At 37.8% G+C, this 17,229-nt stretch overlaps 1 protein-coding gene across 1 annotated transcript in view; it reads left to right on the top strand.

Moving 5' to 3' along the window:
* Window positions 1-17,229, top strand: part of LOC128365039 (B-cell receptor CD22-like) — a 33,917-nt gene that overhangs the window by 16,605 nt on the left and 83 nt on the right. Inside the window, exons 5-11 of the mRNA XM_053325658.1 lie at window positions 1,817-2,036; window positions 2,230-2,354; window positions 12,461-12,596; window positions 14,940-15,200; window positions 16,580-16,661; window positions 16,735-16,795; window positions 16,960-17,132. Coding sequence (XP_053181633.1) covers window positions 1,817-2,036; window positions 2,230-2,354; window positions 12,461-12,596; window positions 14,940-15,200; window positions 16,580-16,661; window positions 16,735-16,795; window positions 16,960-17,132 — 1,058 coding nt within the window. The remainder of the gene's footprint in view (window positions 1-1,816; window positions 2,037-2,229; window positions 2,355-12,460; window positions 12,597-14,939; window positions 15,201-16,579; window positions 16,662-16,734; window positions 16,796-16,959; window positions 17,133-17,229) is intronic.

Raw genomic sequence — 17,229 nt, 5'->3', positions numbered from 1 at the left:
AGACAACGTCCTTCTACATTGAAATCTTGTCTTTTTCCTTCTTGACAGACAAGTTTTATTGTCTCTGAAGTCAGAGAGATGAGAGGAACAGCTATGGGTTCAACAGCAGCAGCGAGTGGATTTGTTGTCTTCCTTCTCTCTGTGTCAGGTACTGTATATCTGCATTTACACTACAGGTACATTGTAGCTTGTTCAGAGCAAACTGAAGAGAGTTTCAGAGAGAAAAAAACATTAATTCTCAAGTCGACATGTTTGTATTTGACCTGCAAAATGATACAGTGTCTCTCCTTAAAACTCTGCAGCCAAGAGGCATAGGTTTGATTTCTTAATGGTTGGGACTTTTCCATTTCATTTCACATTTGTGTACATATTTGTGTTTTTTTGGAGGGGGGGTTATTAAAAAAAATGTATTTACATACATAATTTGTTCAAAACAGGACTTGAGTAACATCCTTATTCATGTACTTGTAGAACTTTTCAAGAGGGAGTTTCTGTGTGGGAGGGGCATGTGCTGTTCATTACTAAGGGCAGGTGTTTAAGTTTCGTTTTCATCATTACACTAATACAATAGTGGTATTATTTCTAAGTTAAAATTAAGAGTGCAAGGATAAGTGTGTTATTTGCTGAATAATACCTTGTTTTGTTTTTATGTTGCAGGTTTACAACCTACTACTACTAGTTCTACTACTAATTCTACGAACACGCATTATCTGAGAGGATAACTAGTTAACAGGCTAATTAGTTTGTTGATGTTTTACGAATATGTGCAATAAAATCGTGTGGAGAACTAAGTTGTGTCCGCCGTACTTGTCCTGAGACCCTTCCAGAGGGAGTTTATTAAACCAAGCAGTGTGAAAGGCTAGGCAGTTTAATCAAATCTGGACAGTGATTCTAATTCAAACAGTCTACTGTGCCTTGTTTCTATCTTTAAACCATCTCAAAAAACTTGACTTGTCTTTATTTTCTAACCAAATCATGAACTTATCGATGGTAATTTTACCAGTAATTAACACCAGAGCCTACTGCTTCAACGTTTTGTCTCTAGCTTGCATCCAAATCCACGCCTACTGTATGAGAAATTCACTTTTGTTTCCTTAAATCAGACATTAAGCAAATATTTGTATATTTGTTTCCTAGTTTCCTTTGCAGGTTTACAAAATGAAACACCTCCATTAATGTAAGTAAAACTAACTCTTTCCCTGGAAGTTGTTATAAATCTGATTGTGGTTTCTGATGTGCTCTGTGTTACAGTGGTACAGGGTCAGGATGGCTGGGGAGTGACTTACACTTCTACTCACATCTGTGCTGTAAAAGGATCAACAGTGGACATAAACTGCACCTACAGATACCCATCCAGGATAAATAGCCAACATACTGAAGTTGTGAAAACATTCTGGTTTACAAAATATAAACCTGACTTTTTGGATTTGAAAGAAGACTCTGATTACGTAGATCGTTTTCAGTATGATTGTGATAGCAATAAATGTACTCTGACAGTAACAGACCTGAGACTCAGTGACTCAGCTGTGTACAAGTTCAGGTTCACAACAAACCAACAACAAAGATATTATGGGAAACCTGGAGTCACTTTGACTGTCACAGGTAACATTTTCATATAAAGATTTAATATTTTTCCCCCAAGTGATCAAAGTGTAAGAAACTCCCCTGTTGATGTACTTGTGTTGTGTACATGCTCAGTGGCAGAGAGCTGAGAAGTTTACATGAAATGATTAACACAACATGATCATGATTGCTCGGTTATTTGACTGTTTCTACAAGACATTTTGTATTCTTCCTCACATTTGCAGCTCTCCAGGTGCAGGTGACAAGAATAACAGTCAATCAGTCTCATTCAGAGGCAGAGCTGAAATGTCTGAGCAGCTGCAGTTCGGCCGACAATGTTTCTTATGTCTGGTTCAAGAATGGACAGAAAATAATGGAGAAGGAAACTTCTGTTTATTCAGGGCAGTTTAATCCTGGTGACAGCATCTCCTGTGCTTTGAAAGGACATGAGGATTACCACTCTCCCATATTGTGTGAGTTTACCTCACTGTCTCTAACAAAATGCCAACTTTTAATCTAAAATAACAAGACACCATGTGGTTTTCAACATTAGAATATTAGCCTCGATTAACTAGTTTACATCTATATTGCACCTTATATTTGATCAGTTTTTCTATCTCTGAAAACCTGGTCTCATTTTTTTCAAAAACTTGTTTTTCCCTCCAGATTCTCCAATCGTTCCTTCAGTGTTGGTGACTCCGTCTGGGGAAATTACTGAGGGCAGTTCAGTGACTCTGACCTGTAGCAGTGATGCTAACCCAGCAGCTAAATACACCTGGTACAAGGAGAATGTAAATCCAGACCTTCAACCTCTCAGTAAAGAACCACAGCTTTTCTTCAGCTCCATCCAGTCCTCTGACTCTGGAGAGTATTTCTGTACAGCTGAGAACCAGCTGGGGAAGAGTACATCTTTATACATCTTTATTGATGTGAAATGTGAGTGAACCTCTACAAAAACTTAGACATCCCCCTAGTGACTGAAAGTGAGAATTGACTTCACAGCTCAATTTTGATTAAAGTGTTTCAATGAAAAAAAAACAACTACCACAGCACATCTGTTTGAAATCTGTTTCTTGATTTTAGGCTGCCAATTCACATCTGGCCAGGGACAACAGATGAAAACTAGATATTTACAGATATGTTTATTAATATGCACTGTCCCTGGCAAATAAACTAATAAAATAAAAAATAATATAAGACGTGACCAGCTGGTCATCTCATCTCTCATATAAAATATGTTTTAAACTGAAAATAACTGTTATTGTTTAAAATGGACAATGGAATATACATTTACATATAATGACAAAAAACATTGGATATAAACAAACTGTAACACCCTGATTAACTGTGAGTGTTTTCTTATAGATCTCAATTCACCAGGAACAGAAAAACCAATCACTGCTGGAATAACAATCACTGCCGGAATATCAGCTGCTTTTCTCCTGCTTATCATAATCCTCTCTGTCTTCCTATGGTAAGCAGTTCTTTCGTTTCATTGAATCATTGTTCAAAATTCAGTTATCTGTGTTTAATTAATTCTCCTCACCAGGAAAAAGAGAGTCTCCAATCAATCATCTGAGGCTGAGGAGAGACCAGACGACAGAGAGAGGGTGAGGAGGGAGAGTTATACTATTCTATCCTAGTTTCACACTTCCACACTCACTATCTTAAAGTGATACTAGAAAACTCATCTGGCTGGGAAGCTTGTCATGTTGTTTCTTAACAATCATTCTTCACAGAGACCAACACTTTCCTCATTTCTATCACCCTCCAGACACAGCCAGGGCAAGATAACCTTCATTACGCCAGTGTGCAGTTCTCCAACAACCAGGCAGATCCTCTCAACTCCAACATCAGATTAGCACAGCTCCACAGACACATGGAGGAACAAGAAGTTACCGAGTACGCTGCTGTCAAATTTAACAGAGCCAGTAATGCCCCGAGGTGAGCAGCTCTTCACACAGTAACACAGTAGCAACAGTCTTATTTTAGTTTTTTATTTGTAACATTTGCTTTTACATTTTTATTATTCAGATTCACCTGACTCATTTTTTAAATTTACCTCTCAGAACCAGAGGTCAGGAAACTGGGGAAGATCCAGCTGCACTGTACAGCACAGTCAACAAAAAATGAACGCATCAGCAGTCTCATGTTTTTTTATTTTGTTTTGGAAAACAATGACAAAATACTCCTGCACACCTTCTCGCTTACTGCTGGAATATTAATTAAAGAGGACCTATTATGCTTTTCCTTATTTTCAGTCATGTGTATGATGTCACCACGTCAGATGTTCATTTTAAAAGTGGCTGATGTGTCATTTAATGAGGTAAAAGTATGTAGAAGTAATCCCAGTGAGAAAAACACACCGGCTGCAGATCACTCTGAACCCCCGGTTTCGAATCTTTCCTTCAATTTTTGCTTGAACTTGAACTTGATAGTAAAACCTGCTAACATGTGGTACCACCTCACCTCTGCCCTTTAGTGGAGGAGCTGTCGATACATGCAGTTGTTTTTAACATTGGGTTAGAAGAAATATACTAAAGATTATTATAACTTGCAGCTTTGGACATATATCAGGATTAGAGTATCACTAACAAGTGGTAAGCTTGTAATGTGTAAGATATTAAAAGAACACAAACAATGGAGTATTAAAAAGCTTTTATTGAATTACTTGTAATGTCCTACTGCTGCCACAAGATGTCAGTAATGAGTTATATTTCATTAATGACAGAACATGTATTTTATGTATTTACAGTATATCTTCCAGTTTCATTATCACAACCAATTATATTGTCAGTAAAGTATCTTTTGCAAGTATTCTAACATTTATCTCATTAAGTATTTCTACTATCTCACTGTAACATCACAATTGTCTATTTTATATTCACAATTTCAGTACCATGTCATTACATTTGTCCTTATTCATTGTAGTTTTGTATTAAATAAAAAATATTCTCTATTGTAATTGTAGAGATGAGTCACTTATTGTGACTGTGATTGCAGTAAATGAGAATGTTAGATTTTGAATGGCGTCAAAATGCAGATGCATACTATCTGATATACACATAGATTTTTGTATCTCTGATTTTATGTCATGCTATTTTTGTACTGAGCTTTTTTACTTTCTCAATATGTACAATAAACACTGTGTTCAGCATGTGACTTCCCATACTGATGCAGTGCATCACTTTGAACTTTATTCCATACTTAAAAAGAGAATGATAATTTAAAAAATGGCTCATTGTTTCTCTCCCCTCATTAAATTACTAACAGGCCAGAACACTGGACTTTTTCTCTCAAACAAAGATTAAAATAAGTCAGAACCTTCAGCTCATGTGACAGACTGTTTTCTATTTGCAGCTACTTAGTAACACATAGTTTTACTAACAATACATATGCTTCTAACTCAAGAGTTAATTATGATCATTTACATCAAACCCTGCTATTTATTTTTGGTACCATGACCACAGTTTGATATATCTATTCTATTCAGGGCCGGCTCGTGGTATACGGTCTATGCGGTTGTTTAGGGCCACAACCACTAGGGGGGGCACACGATCAGTGGGACTTTATATTTTGCCAAATCTTCACATTGCAGTGCAGGATTTTTACATATAAATGATAAACCATTACATTTAAGCCCTTCCCAAACGAGTTAACGCAATACCGATTACATCACTACCATATAAATCTCTGTAGTTCACATTATCTTCAGTCTGTGGAACTTTCCTCTTTCCTGAACTGACTGGATGAATGTACGCCTGCTGGTTGAGAAGCTAACTTCCGGTTAGCTATCCGCTAACTTCAACGCGGAAGAAATAATTTAATTGTGATTCAGACTGTCCAGATGTTATCAGACAGATGGATAAATTCTGCTTATTGCGATACGAGTCGTTTCGCGGGAGTTATATGATGTTCAAACTATTTATTTACTGTATTACAGCTGCTGCAGCAACAACTCTGTGTAACCATGGTAACGAACCATGCTATTTATTTTGGTACTATGACCACAGTCTGTTTTGAATGATCATCAGTGGTGGTGAGTCTTTAACCTACTTTCAGTATTTTTCTCTCACTTCATGCTCTCACATTTCTCTTTGTTACTGAGCATCAAAATATAGTAAAAATATAACAATACCCATTAATCCCAGTGATTTATATCCAGGAGCCACTGCTCATAGTTTTTCATGTTAAAACAAGAATATCAGTAGAAAAATGTAGAGATGAGAGCAAGCAGCAAAGTGTTCGCTGTAAGAAAGCAGGCCATGATTGCTTACCTCTACCTTACAGACCATGCTTTTCAATGTGTTCATTTAAAATCAGTTAAAACAAAACCAAATAATTCCCATTATGCAGTAATCCCAGTATTTCATCTTCACCTCAGAGCAGAAGCCCCCTCTGTCCCAAAAAACATCTGCTGCTACATCCTATTTCATGTTCTTTAAGCATAAAGAAACAAGCTATTGAAGGTATTTTTTAAGAAGTGACACTTACACCTTACTACCTTTTTTCTGTTGTGCCATTTGAATTTGAAAAACGAAACAAGAATAACTAGAAGAGAGACTTTCGTTATTCTATTTTCAAACAACTTGGTGGTAGTGTAAAATGACAATTAAAAAAGAAAGTAGAAATGGCCACTTTAAAAATGTAGCACTAACTTTAGCATCAGAAGCAGCACAGAGGCTAAGCTAGCCAAGGACAACACTTCTAAACCCGCCAACATTAGCAACGATGTGAGTGACAGTTCTGCCAAGTCAATTAATAATGACAACTCAAGCTCTGTGTAAATAAACGCTGCAAACAACAGTTCTGCCAATGATGAACATCGGCCTCAGCATCAACTAGAAGAGACTGTCAGGGCGGAGCTGGGAGGCAGCAGCACCAAGGCAGAAGGTGGATTACGGCAATATCCAGAGGAGTAGCTAGGCCAGGCAAAAGAAGCCCCAAGGTGACCTGGCAGTGTGGGGGCACCATCATGGAGCAAGTGAAGGAAGATTGTCTCAGAACCAGGCTGTTCAACATCCAGCTTCTGTGCGTGACTCTGGAATTGGCTGTCAAACATGTTCACTTCCAAATAATTGCGAGATCATTCACTCAAAAACAACAAAACTGTGGCTCCAAAGCTTCCCTCTGTGTCAGTGAGTCTCTCTTAAAAAGATGACATCTCAGTACACAGAACCAAGAAAATCATTTTTTTATCAGTGCCCTCAAAATTCTTCCTGTTTTCCTGTTCAGTTACACTTTATTATGGTTCACAGGTCAAAGAGATGAACTGTAGAGAGCATCATTCCATCTTTACATAGCAGAAGAACTGATGTCAGATGTGCTCTGTGTTACAGTCAGAGTGATTGAGAATGAGTGAGTTTACACCTGTACATATAGAACACATAGATCTCTGTATCATTTCTCTGATGTACTTTAATTTTTATTTGTTTCTTAATACATACAATAAACACTGTGCTCAGCATGTCACTTCTTACTTCCTGTACTGATGCACTACATATCAAATGTCACACATATGTCACATGTTTTCTTTAGAGGCTGAACTGTGCTTACACTTAAAAAGAGTAGATGAAAAAAAGTCTCATTATTTATCTTCTCTCTTTACGTTGCTGATAGGCCAGAACACTGGTCTCTCTTGAAAACAGGAAAACTTGGGTATCACACACTCCCCACTTGGCCCCTCATGCATATTCATAGTAATAAGAAAGAGGAAGGAATTGTACTCATTTAATTTAAGCCTGATATCTGACTTCTGCCCACAGACCACAGAGGACGAGCATCTAAACAGACAACGTCCTTCTCTGCTGTAAGTAGAACAGTTTCCTGATCTGACTATTACATGTTGTGAACATTATTTGATGTATTTTAATGGCTTCCTTCTTTCTGTGTCAGGTACTGTGTATCTGCATTTACATTGTAGGACATTTAGGTTTGATGTTTGATGATGTGTGATGCAGTATGATGAATAACTTTCAAATTTTACAACATCAAACATTCACTTCTGATTATTCCTGTGTAAGCTATCGCTGTTGAATGAAGTCAAAATAACATCAGTATTGATTGCTGAACACTGCTAATTGCTAATAAGATGTTTAGATGTGTCTGCGTCATGGTTTGTCCTCCCTCCCTCCATACATTGTTAGATGCATATATTTTTATGCATGCCTATGCATGAACACTGTTAATTTCTTCACTCTGTACTGTAGAGCTGGACAATTGTTTTAACTTTTACAGCTATAAGCTATAACAGTTGCCCTTCACTTTGAGCATTCATTGACACCTCTTCTATTTTAGCAGCTTTTCGTAGTATCCCACACGTCATGCTCTACTTTTCTTTGTGGTTTTCACACTTACCTCAGTAGCAACTTGACCACAGCACTGAGACTGCTCTTGTTAAGGACTTCAGGTCAGTGACAGAATTTCCGTGTTAGCATTAATGGATCTCAGTGCTGCATCTGACACGGTTGACCACAACACATTACTAAATTGACTGAAAACTGGGTGGGATTTTCTGGCACATTAGTACTAAACTGGGTTGAATCTTACCTAAAGTACAGGGGACATTTTGTGTCAATAGGTAATTACACAGCTGAATGGAGTTCACCAAGGCTCCTTCTGCTCAACTTCTACATGCTCAGCTAGAAAAACAAAACAAAATATCTTACCATAATGATGCAGACGACATAGAAATGTACATAACTTTCAAATTTTACAACATCAAACATTCACTTCTGTTTATTCCTGTGTAAGCTTTATCTGTTGAATGAAGTCAAAATAACATCAGTATTGATTGCTGAACACTGTAATAAGATGTTTAGATGTGTCTGCGTCACGAGTGGTGGGGGTGGGGCCTGGCTGATATGGTTTGTCCTCCCTCCCTCCGTAGATTGTTAGATGCATGTATTTCTATGCATGCATATGTATATATTCATAGTTCTATGATGGTACAGCAATGCACTGAGCATTTAATCTCATCCTGATGTTTAAACTCTGTTTGTTAATTTCTGCACGCTGTACTGTAGAGCTGGACAACTGTTTCAGCTTTTACAGCTATAACAGTTACCCCTCCCTGTGAGCACTTATCGATACTTCTTCTATTTTAGCTGTTTACAGTAATTCCCCATATTTCATGTTCTGCATTTCTTTGTCGTTTTCACACTTAACTAAGCAGCAACTTGACTAAAGAACTAAGACTGCTCTTGTTAAGGCACAGTCCTAAACTGGTTTGAATCTTACCTGAAGGACAGGGGTCATTTTGTGTCAATAAGTAATTACACATCTGAGTGGGAAAAAAAGACACGCTGAGGTCACCAAGGCTCACAATATCTTACCATAACTTTGCAGAGGGCACCTACACACACACACACAAACTCTCTCTCTCTCTCTCTCTCTCTCTCTCTCTCTCTCTCTCTCTCTCTCTCTCTCTCTCTCTCTCTCTCTCTCTCTCTCGCACATACACATAGCAACACACACAAACTTGTACTTCTGCCACTAGATGTCAGTAGTGAGTTATATTTTAGTGACCATTTTTACTCTCCTTTCTGTGTTTACAGAATGTCTTTCAGTTTTATTATCTGTTGTCAATTTCTAACATTCATCTCATGATTTATTCCTGCTGCCTTACTGTAACACTACAATTGTCTATTTCTCTGCTTTCTTTACACCTAGTATTATAGCTTGTTTTTGTTCAATATCACAGATTCACTATCCTGTAATTACGTTTTTCTTTGTTCCCTGTTGCTTGAATAAGATGATTAAAAAATCATTATACCCAAAGGACAAATCTTCTTTCCTATCTCCTGCTGTTTGGGTGGATGAGTCAGTGTTTAGTAAGACTCTTTTACATAGATAAGAACTTCATAGTTTGCAATCAACACATCATTACTTCTTGAGTTTCATCTACTTGCAAAAGACTCATTCTTGCATGTTAATAATGTAAAGAGGAAGGAAATGGGGTTTATTTTTAACTGCTTGACTTCTGTCTTCTGCCTTCAGACCGCAGAGAGATATGTCTTAAGAAGACAACGTCTTTCTAAATCGAAGGCTTGTCTTTTTTCTTCTCGGAAAAACATGTTTTATTGTCTCTGAAGTCAGAGAGGAACAGCTATGGGTTCAACAGCAGCAGCGAGTGGATTTGTTGTCTTCCTTCTCTCTGTGTCAGGTACTGTATATCTGCATTTACACTACAGGTACATTTTAGCTTGTTCAGAGCAAACTGAAGAGAGTTTCAGAGAGAAAAAAGGATTGATTCTCAGGTTGCCATGTTTGTATTTGACCTGTAAAGTGATACACAGTCTCTCCTTAAAACTCTGCAGCCAAGAGGTATAGGTTTGATTTCATAATGATATCGTTTATTTATTTTTGGTTGACCAATACCCTAACCATAACCCTAACTTGCTCACATGTGTGTACACAAATGCTTTTTGATTGAGAAATGAATGTATAATTTGTTCAAAACAGGACTTGTATCACGTGGATTGTTACTACACTTAAGTGTGATTGAGTTTCACTTCTTGTTAATCCAAACAGTCAACTGTGTCTTGACGCTCTTTCACTGTGAATTATATGAATTATGTGAATTCTATCTTTAAACTATGTCAAAAACTCACTTGCTTTCTCCTTTGAAACTTACAAGGAGGAAATAGTCTCACCATGGTTTCAGATCTCATATATGTCTAGGAGAAATGAATGAGACTCCATTGAGATCTCTTCTCTGACTTTCTTTTACTCTGGTTGGTGCTGTTATCTTTCTTTCCACCAGGAAGTTACTGCCCTCCTCCTCCCTCAGCTGATGACTGCAGCTGTGCCATATTACAATCAGTAGTGGGCCATTCAAAATATTCCTTTGACTAGTAGTGTTTTTCAGTTATTGTGTAATTTCACTGATCAGCTTCCTACTTTGGGGGTCTGTTTTGAGTTTAATGTATTGAATTTCTTGGGGGGGGGGGGGGGGGGGGTTGAGTTGATTAAATAAATCTCTGCCTTTGCATTTATAGTTCAGTTGCCCTCTTGTTTTTTCTTTCATCTGGCTGATCCAATTGTTGCCCCTTAGACCTTTTCTGGGGTTGTAATAAAGCTAAATATTTGTATACTTGTTTCCTAGTTTCCTTTGCAGGATTACAAATTTAAACACCTCCACAAACATAAGTAATGACTCTTTCCCTGGATGTTGATATAAATCTGATTGTGGTTTCTGATGTGCTCTGTGTTACAGTGGTACAGGGTCAGAATGACTGGGGAGTGACTTACACGCCTACTCACATCTGTGCCTTAAAAGGATCAACAGTGGACATAAACTGCACCTACAGATACCCATCCAGAGTAAATAATGTTGATACTGCAGTTGGTGAAACACTGTGGTTTACTAAAGGGAGTAATAATGAACCTGTGGATCTGAGAACAGACTCAGAGTACGCAGGTCGTGTGCAGTATCACTGTGATAAAAACGACTGCACTCTGAGAATCACAGACCTGAGAGAGAGAGACTCAGCTGAGTACAAGTTCATGTTCACAACAAACCATCCAGGAGAGAGATATACTGGTTCACCTGGAGTCACTTTGATTGTCACAGGTAACATTTGTAAGATTTTATTTTGTTTCAAATGGTTGGCATCTTTGAAATGTCACTATGAATGTTTGTGCGTGTATGAACATAAATCACCTGGAGTCACTTTGACTGTCACAGGTAACATTTGTAAGATTTGTTTGTGCGTGTATGAACATAAATCACATTTGTTCTTTCTTCATATATACAGATTTCCAGGTGAAGGTGATCTCATCAACACACTACTCATATTATACCTGGACAGAGCTGGAGTGTCACAGCAGCTGTCGTCTACCTGATCATTCTTCTGCTAGTTCTTCCTACATCTGGTACAATAATGGACAGAATATTTATAGAGAAAACTCTTTAACTTATTCATCCAACTTCTATCATGCAGACAGCTATACCTGTGCTGTTAAAGGATATGAGGAGTTCCCCTCTCTTCCAGTTTGTGAGTTTTCTTCACAGTCTTCCACTAACATAACAGCATCTTATGGAGCCTTTTATCTAAAGTACTGTACAATGACTTCATGTATTTCTAGTATGAGTGACCCCACTGCCTCACTTGTTATTGGCACCATGTTATTCTCTTTGAGCTCTACTGTTGTCAGTATCAATGCAATACATCCTGCTCTGTGTTACTGCAGAAGAAATAGTTTTAACAGTTTAGAAATATTATAACCTGCCAATCAGACAATATTTCTTGTTTTAACAATTATATTGACCCACCTCTACCATCAATAGTCTATCAGAGCCATCAGTCCAGTCTTCAAAATATATTTCACACTTATGTATTACATGATTTTCCATAGTCCCACACTCATGCTTATACACACACACACACACACACACACACACACGGACACACACACACACACACACACACACACACACACACACATATATTTTAAACTCATGTACAAGGTGTTATGACTGGAAATGTTGATTATGATGTATTGAAAATATGAAATATAAACTGTTTAAATATTAATTTATTCCCTGAGTTTCCATAGTCCTACTCGTAGTCCACAATTTAGTCCTCTCTTCAAAGTCAACATATTTTTTCTGTGTGATTAGACACACACGCATGCATATACACGGGCACACACATACATTTTAAACACATGTACAACATAACAGGAAATGTAGTTTATAAGGTTTAAATATGTTTCACTGTAAAAACTTAACTTCATCTGGGTTTTAAATGTTAAATGTGTTGTTTTTCCTACAGATGCACCAAAATCCTCCTCTGTGTCAGTGAGTACCTCTAGTGAAATTAAGGAGGGCAGTTCAGTGACTCTGACCTGTAGCAGTGATGCTAACCCAGAAGCTAAATACACCTGGGAAAAGAGTAATAAAGTTATCTCAGGAGGTCGACAGCTTGTCTTCAAGTCCATAAAGTCCTCTGACTCTGGATATTATTACTGTACAGCTGAGAACGAGCTGGGGAAGAAGACATCTGATTACACCTCCATAAGAGTGAAATGTGAGTGAAACACAGTATGAGATAAAAAGTATCACATAACTGATAACTTTTTTTCAGGCTTCATTAACCAGTGTAATGTTTTGCTGATCAGGCTCTCTTAGTCGTGCCTGCTTCGCATTTACAGTCATATAGTCAGTAAGATTGTAAACATGTTTGTTATAATGTCTTATTCTCATCTTCAGCTGCAAAATTAGAGATGAACTGAAATTTAAACTTCACTTTTTGTGTAAGGAAACATAAATCATCATGATACTTCAGCTATTGTATGGATCGTTTTCATTTTCAAAATAATACAAATTTAGGATATATTTGTGAGATCACTGTCTAAACTTTGAGCCTTTGGGTGAACGTTTCCCACAGCATTGTTTTCACTTCCATGTTGTGTTATTCATTTGAATATATAATATATAAACATTGATACAATCACTGGACAATATAATATATTTACTTACTTAATCATAAGTAATTCAAGCTGTCTGTCCCTTTTCCCACTTTCAACATCTGCATATTTTGTGTTTCTGACTATTGAGCTCTTCTGCTTACAACAGACATGGAAGTTATTATAGAAATGAGGGTGTCTAGCTGGCATCATCTTTCTTTCATGGACTTTGAATGAACAGACTCTCAAAACTGTTCCCTCTTGAAATTAAATATGACATGTTATAGGCAGATTATCTTGCCACCAAAAGCATGTTAGCACTATGATACATATCTTGTCTTGATGTCTGATTAACTCATTATGAACTGATGTTATAAATCTGATTGTGGTTTCTGATGTGCTCTGTGTTACAGTGGTACAGGGTCAGGATGACTGGGGAGTGACTTACACTTCTACTCAGATCTGTGCCTTAAAAGGATCAACAGTGGACATAAACTGCACCTACAGATACCCATCCAGAGTGAAAAATGTTGATACTGCAGTTGATGAAACATTCTGGTTTACTAAACTGAGTAATGATGAACCTGTGGATCTGAGAACAGACTCAGAGTACGCAGGTCGTGTGCAGTATCACTGTGATAAGAACGACTGCACTCTGAGAATCACAGACCTGAGAGAGAGAGACTCAGCTGAGTACAAGTTCAGGTTCACAACAAACCATCCTAAAGGGAAATATACTGGTTCACCTGGAGTCACTTTGAATGTCACAGGTAACATTTTCATTGGAAGACTCATTTAATTTAAAATGTTAAATATCTTGGAAACACTACTACAAATGTTTGTGTTTATAATTTATGGCATTTCTATTCTTTCTTCACATATCCAGATCTCCAGGTACAGGTGATCGGAGCAACAGCCTGTAAAGCCGGCACATGTGGGCTGAAGTGTCACAGCAGTTGTCATCTAGATGATCGTCCCTCCTACGTCTGGTACAAGAATGGACAGACATTAAAGGAACAATCATCTCCTTTTTATTTAGGTTATTTTCATCCTGCAGACAGCTATTCCTGTGCTTTGAAAGGACATGAGATGCTGTCCTCTCCTTCACTGTGTGAGTTTATTCCAAAAGCATAATCAGCAGAGTAACAGTGATAAGTGTCAGGTTGTTATGTCAGCACTGTACAGCTGCATGAATATGATTGGATTGTAAGGTTAAAACATGTCAATATTTTATCCTTCAGATGCACGTCTGACTCCTTCAGTGTCAGTGAGTCCTTCTGGTGGAATCATTGAGAGCAGTTCAGTGACTCTGACCTGTAGCACTGATGCTAACCCAGCAGCTAAATACACCTGGTACAAGAAGAATGTAAATCCAGACCTTCATCCTCTCAGTAAAGAACCACAGCTTGTCTTCAGCTCCATCCAGTCCTCTGAATCTGGAGAGTATTACTGTACAGCTGAGAACCAGCTGGGGAAGAGGACATCTGAATACATCTTCATTGATGTGGAATGTGAGTAAAACTGCTTTTTCAGCCACAGAAAAGTTACAAGATTAAGTGAAGAGAAGAGTTTTTTCTTTTTTTTTCATAACAGAATAAAAACATACAGTATTTATTCAGCTTGTACTATTGTTATCAGATACAGTAGAAGTCTAAGAGGTAGTTTTACTCATTCTCGCTTCTAATTCTTTATATAAAACTTGTAATAATCAGTCAATTAATCTCCTCCAGATGCTGATTATCACAGACGTAATGTAGTCAAGGTGTCCACTTCCTGTTTTGCTAAAACATTAAAAAATACACCGTCAAAATAAAAGCTTACAGGATGTGGATGAGGGAATTTCAGGAAATCTAAGGTTTTATAAATGATTATTAACAGACCATTATGATAGTCATTTACTCCCCAGCTGAATGAACCTAATGAAAATACTGATTTATTTTATCTCTATACATATTGACCCCCAGATGCTCCAAAGCTTCCCTCTGTGTCAGTGAGTCCCTCTGCTGAGATAATGGAGGGCAGTTCAGTGACTCTGAACTGTAGCAGTGATGCTAACCCAGCAGCTAATTATACCTGGTACAAGGAGAATGAAGCCTCACCAAAAGCATCAGGACAGATCTTCACCATCACTGATGTCAGACCTGAACACAGTGGGAATTATTCCTGTGAAGCCCAGAACAGAAGAGGACGTCATAGCTCCACCTTACATCTGAAAGTTGTGAAAGGTAAGTTTTTCCATTCAGCTACACGCACACTGCACTCAGACTCATTACACAACATCTGATGTGATGCAACCCATGTTGTGAAACTCCAGTGTCCAATGAGAAGAAAGAATTAGGGAAACAAACCTGCTGCTGCATTATAAAGAGCAGTGATCAGTGTATTAAGAGCTTTAAGACACTTTATGAGTGTGTTCCCTCTGGGTTGTTAGGTCAGGTTAAGCATATCCAATGTGGCATATTCATTATACAGTAAAACATGTTTGTGTGATTCACTGCTGACTGGAGGAATCAGCTCAATTCAAATCATGGTAAAGAGAGATCTAAGCAAGAGAAAACTCTTGTTTCTCATCTACATATTATATTTCAAAGGAGTAGTGATACTGATATTATAATATAATATAATGCATTTTTATTTTATTTATATTTAACTAGTGGAAAGAGAAGTGCTCATGAATACAAACTGTGGACGCACTGGAAGAGTTAAATCTCCAGCTGGTGTTGGAGAAGTTGGAGTCTCTGCTGAAAGACTGTTTTTCAATGTAATTTGTGTCTTTATGGAGAGTTATAATTCTTGTCTCAAAGGAAAATTCAGGAAGTTATGAGAATAGTTTTTATTTTACAACAGCACCCCCTACTGGGCCAAATTACATTCATGGTTAATCACTCAGCAATGCATCACACATTATCAGCTGTGCTGAAGAAGCTACAAGAAGAGAGGAGAGTTGACTAACTGCAGCTGCTTGAACAGTGTTTCTATTTTTACTCACATAATCCAGATGATTACCCTTATTGGTTTTAGACAAGAAGTTAGAAGTTTTGTGGTCAATTTATCAAGATATAGCCTAATTGAAAATTTGCTCCAACATTTTCGGAGATGTGAGGTCCTGCCTCGGAGCGGATCTGAGCTGTAACATCATCTAAGTACACTGCTGTATTTGACCTGTAAAGTGATACACAGTCTCTCCTTAAACTCTGCAGCCAAGAGGTATAGGTTTGATTTCATAATGGTATCGTTTATTAATTTTTGGTTGACCAATACCCTAACCATAACCCTAACTGCTGCTACTAACAAGTCACTTTTTTTCTTTACTCACAAGTCAAGATTCATATTTTTTTAGGCGACAAGTGCAAGAGTACAAGAGACAAGAAAAAAAAAGTACGCAGGATTAAAAAACTTGCATGTTATATTGCATACAAGTTATATGTATAAATCCTGTGTGTGTGAGATGTATGGTCTTAAAGTCTCCAGCTCCTTCAGCTCATCAAAAGCTCCTCTCTCAACGTTACTGATCTGATTCTCCATCAGATGACTGCAGTACACAATGATTAACAAGGATTAGACTGTTAACTGTCAGTGTTTTCTTTTTATATCTATTCCCCAGGAACAGGAATAGCAATCGCTGCTGGAGTAACAGCTGCTGTTCTCCTGCTTATCATAATCTTCTCTGTCTTCCTATGGACAAGGTAAGCAGTTCTGTTTCACTAAATCATTGTTCAAAGTTCAGTCATTTGTGTTTTAATTAATTCTCCTCACCAGGAAAAAGAGAGTCTCCAATCAACCGTCTGAGGCTGAGGAGAGACCAGATGACAGAGAGAGGGTGAGGAGGGAGAGTTATACTATTCTATCCTGGTTTCACACTTCCACACTCACTATCTTAAAGTGACACTAGAAAACTCATCTGACTGGGAAGCTCGTCATGTTGTTTCTTAACAATCCTTCTTCACAGAAACCAACACTTTCCTCATTTCTATCACCCTCCAGACACAGCCAGCAGAGCAAGATAACATTCTGTACGCCAGCGTGCAGTTCTCCAACAACCAGGCAGATTCTCTCTACTCCAACATCAGATCAGATCAGCTCCACAGACACATGGAAGAACAAGAAGTTACAGAGTACGCTGCAGTCAACTTTAACAGAGCCAGTAATGCTCCGAGGTGAGCTGCTCTTCACACAGAAACACAACAGCAACAGTCTTATTTTAGTCTTTTATTTGTTACATTTTTATTATTTAGATTCACCTGATTCATTTTT

The sequence above is a fragment of the Scomber japonicus genome, chromosome 2 (assembly GCF_027409825.1).
Source record: "Scomber japonicus isolate fScoJap1 chromosome 2, fScoJap1.pri, whole genome shotgun sequence".
NCBI classification, from domain to species: Eukaryota; Metazoa; Chordata; class Actinopteri; order Scombriformes; family Scombridae; genus Scomber; species Scomber japonicus.
This window is presented reverse-complemented; position numbering and strand designations above follow the sequence as displayed.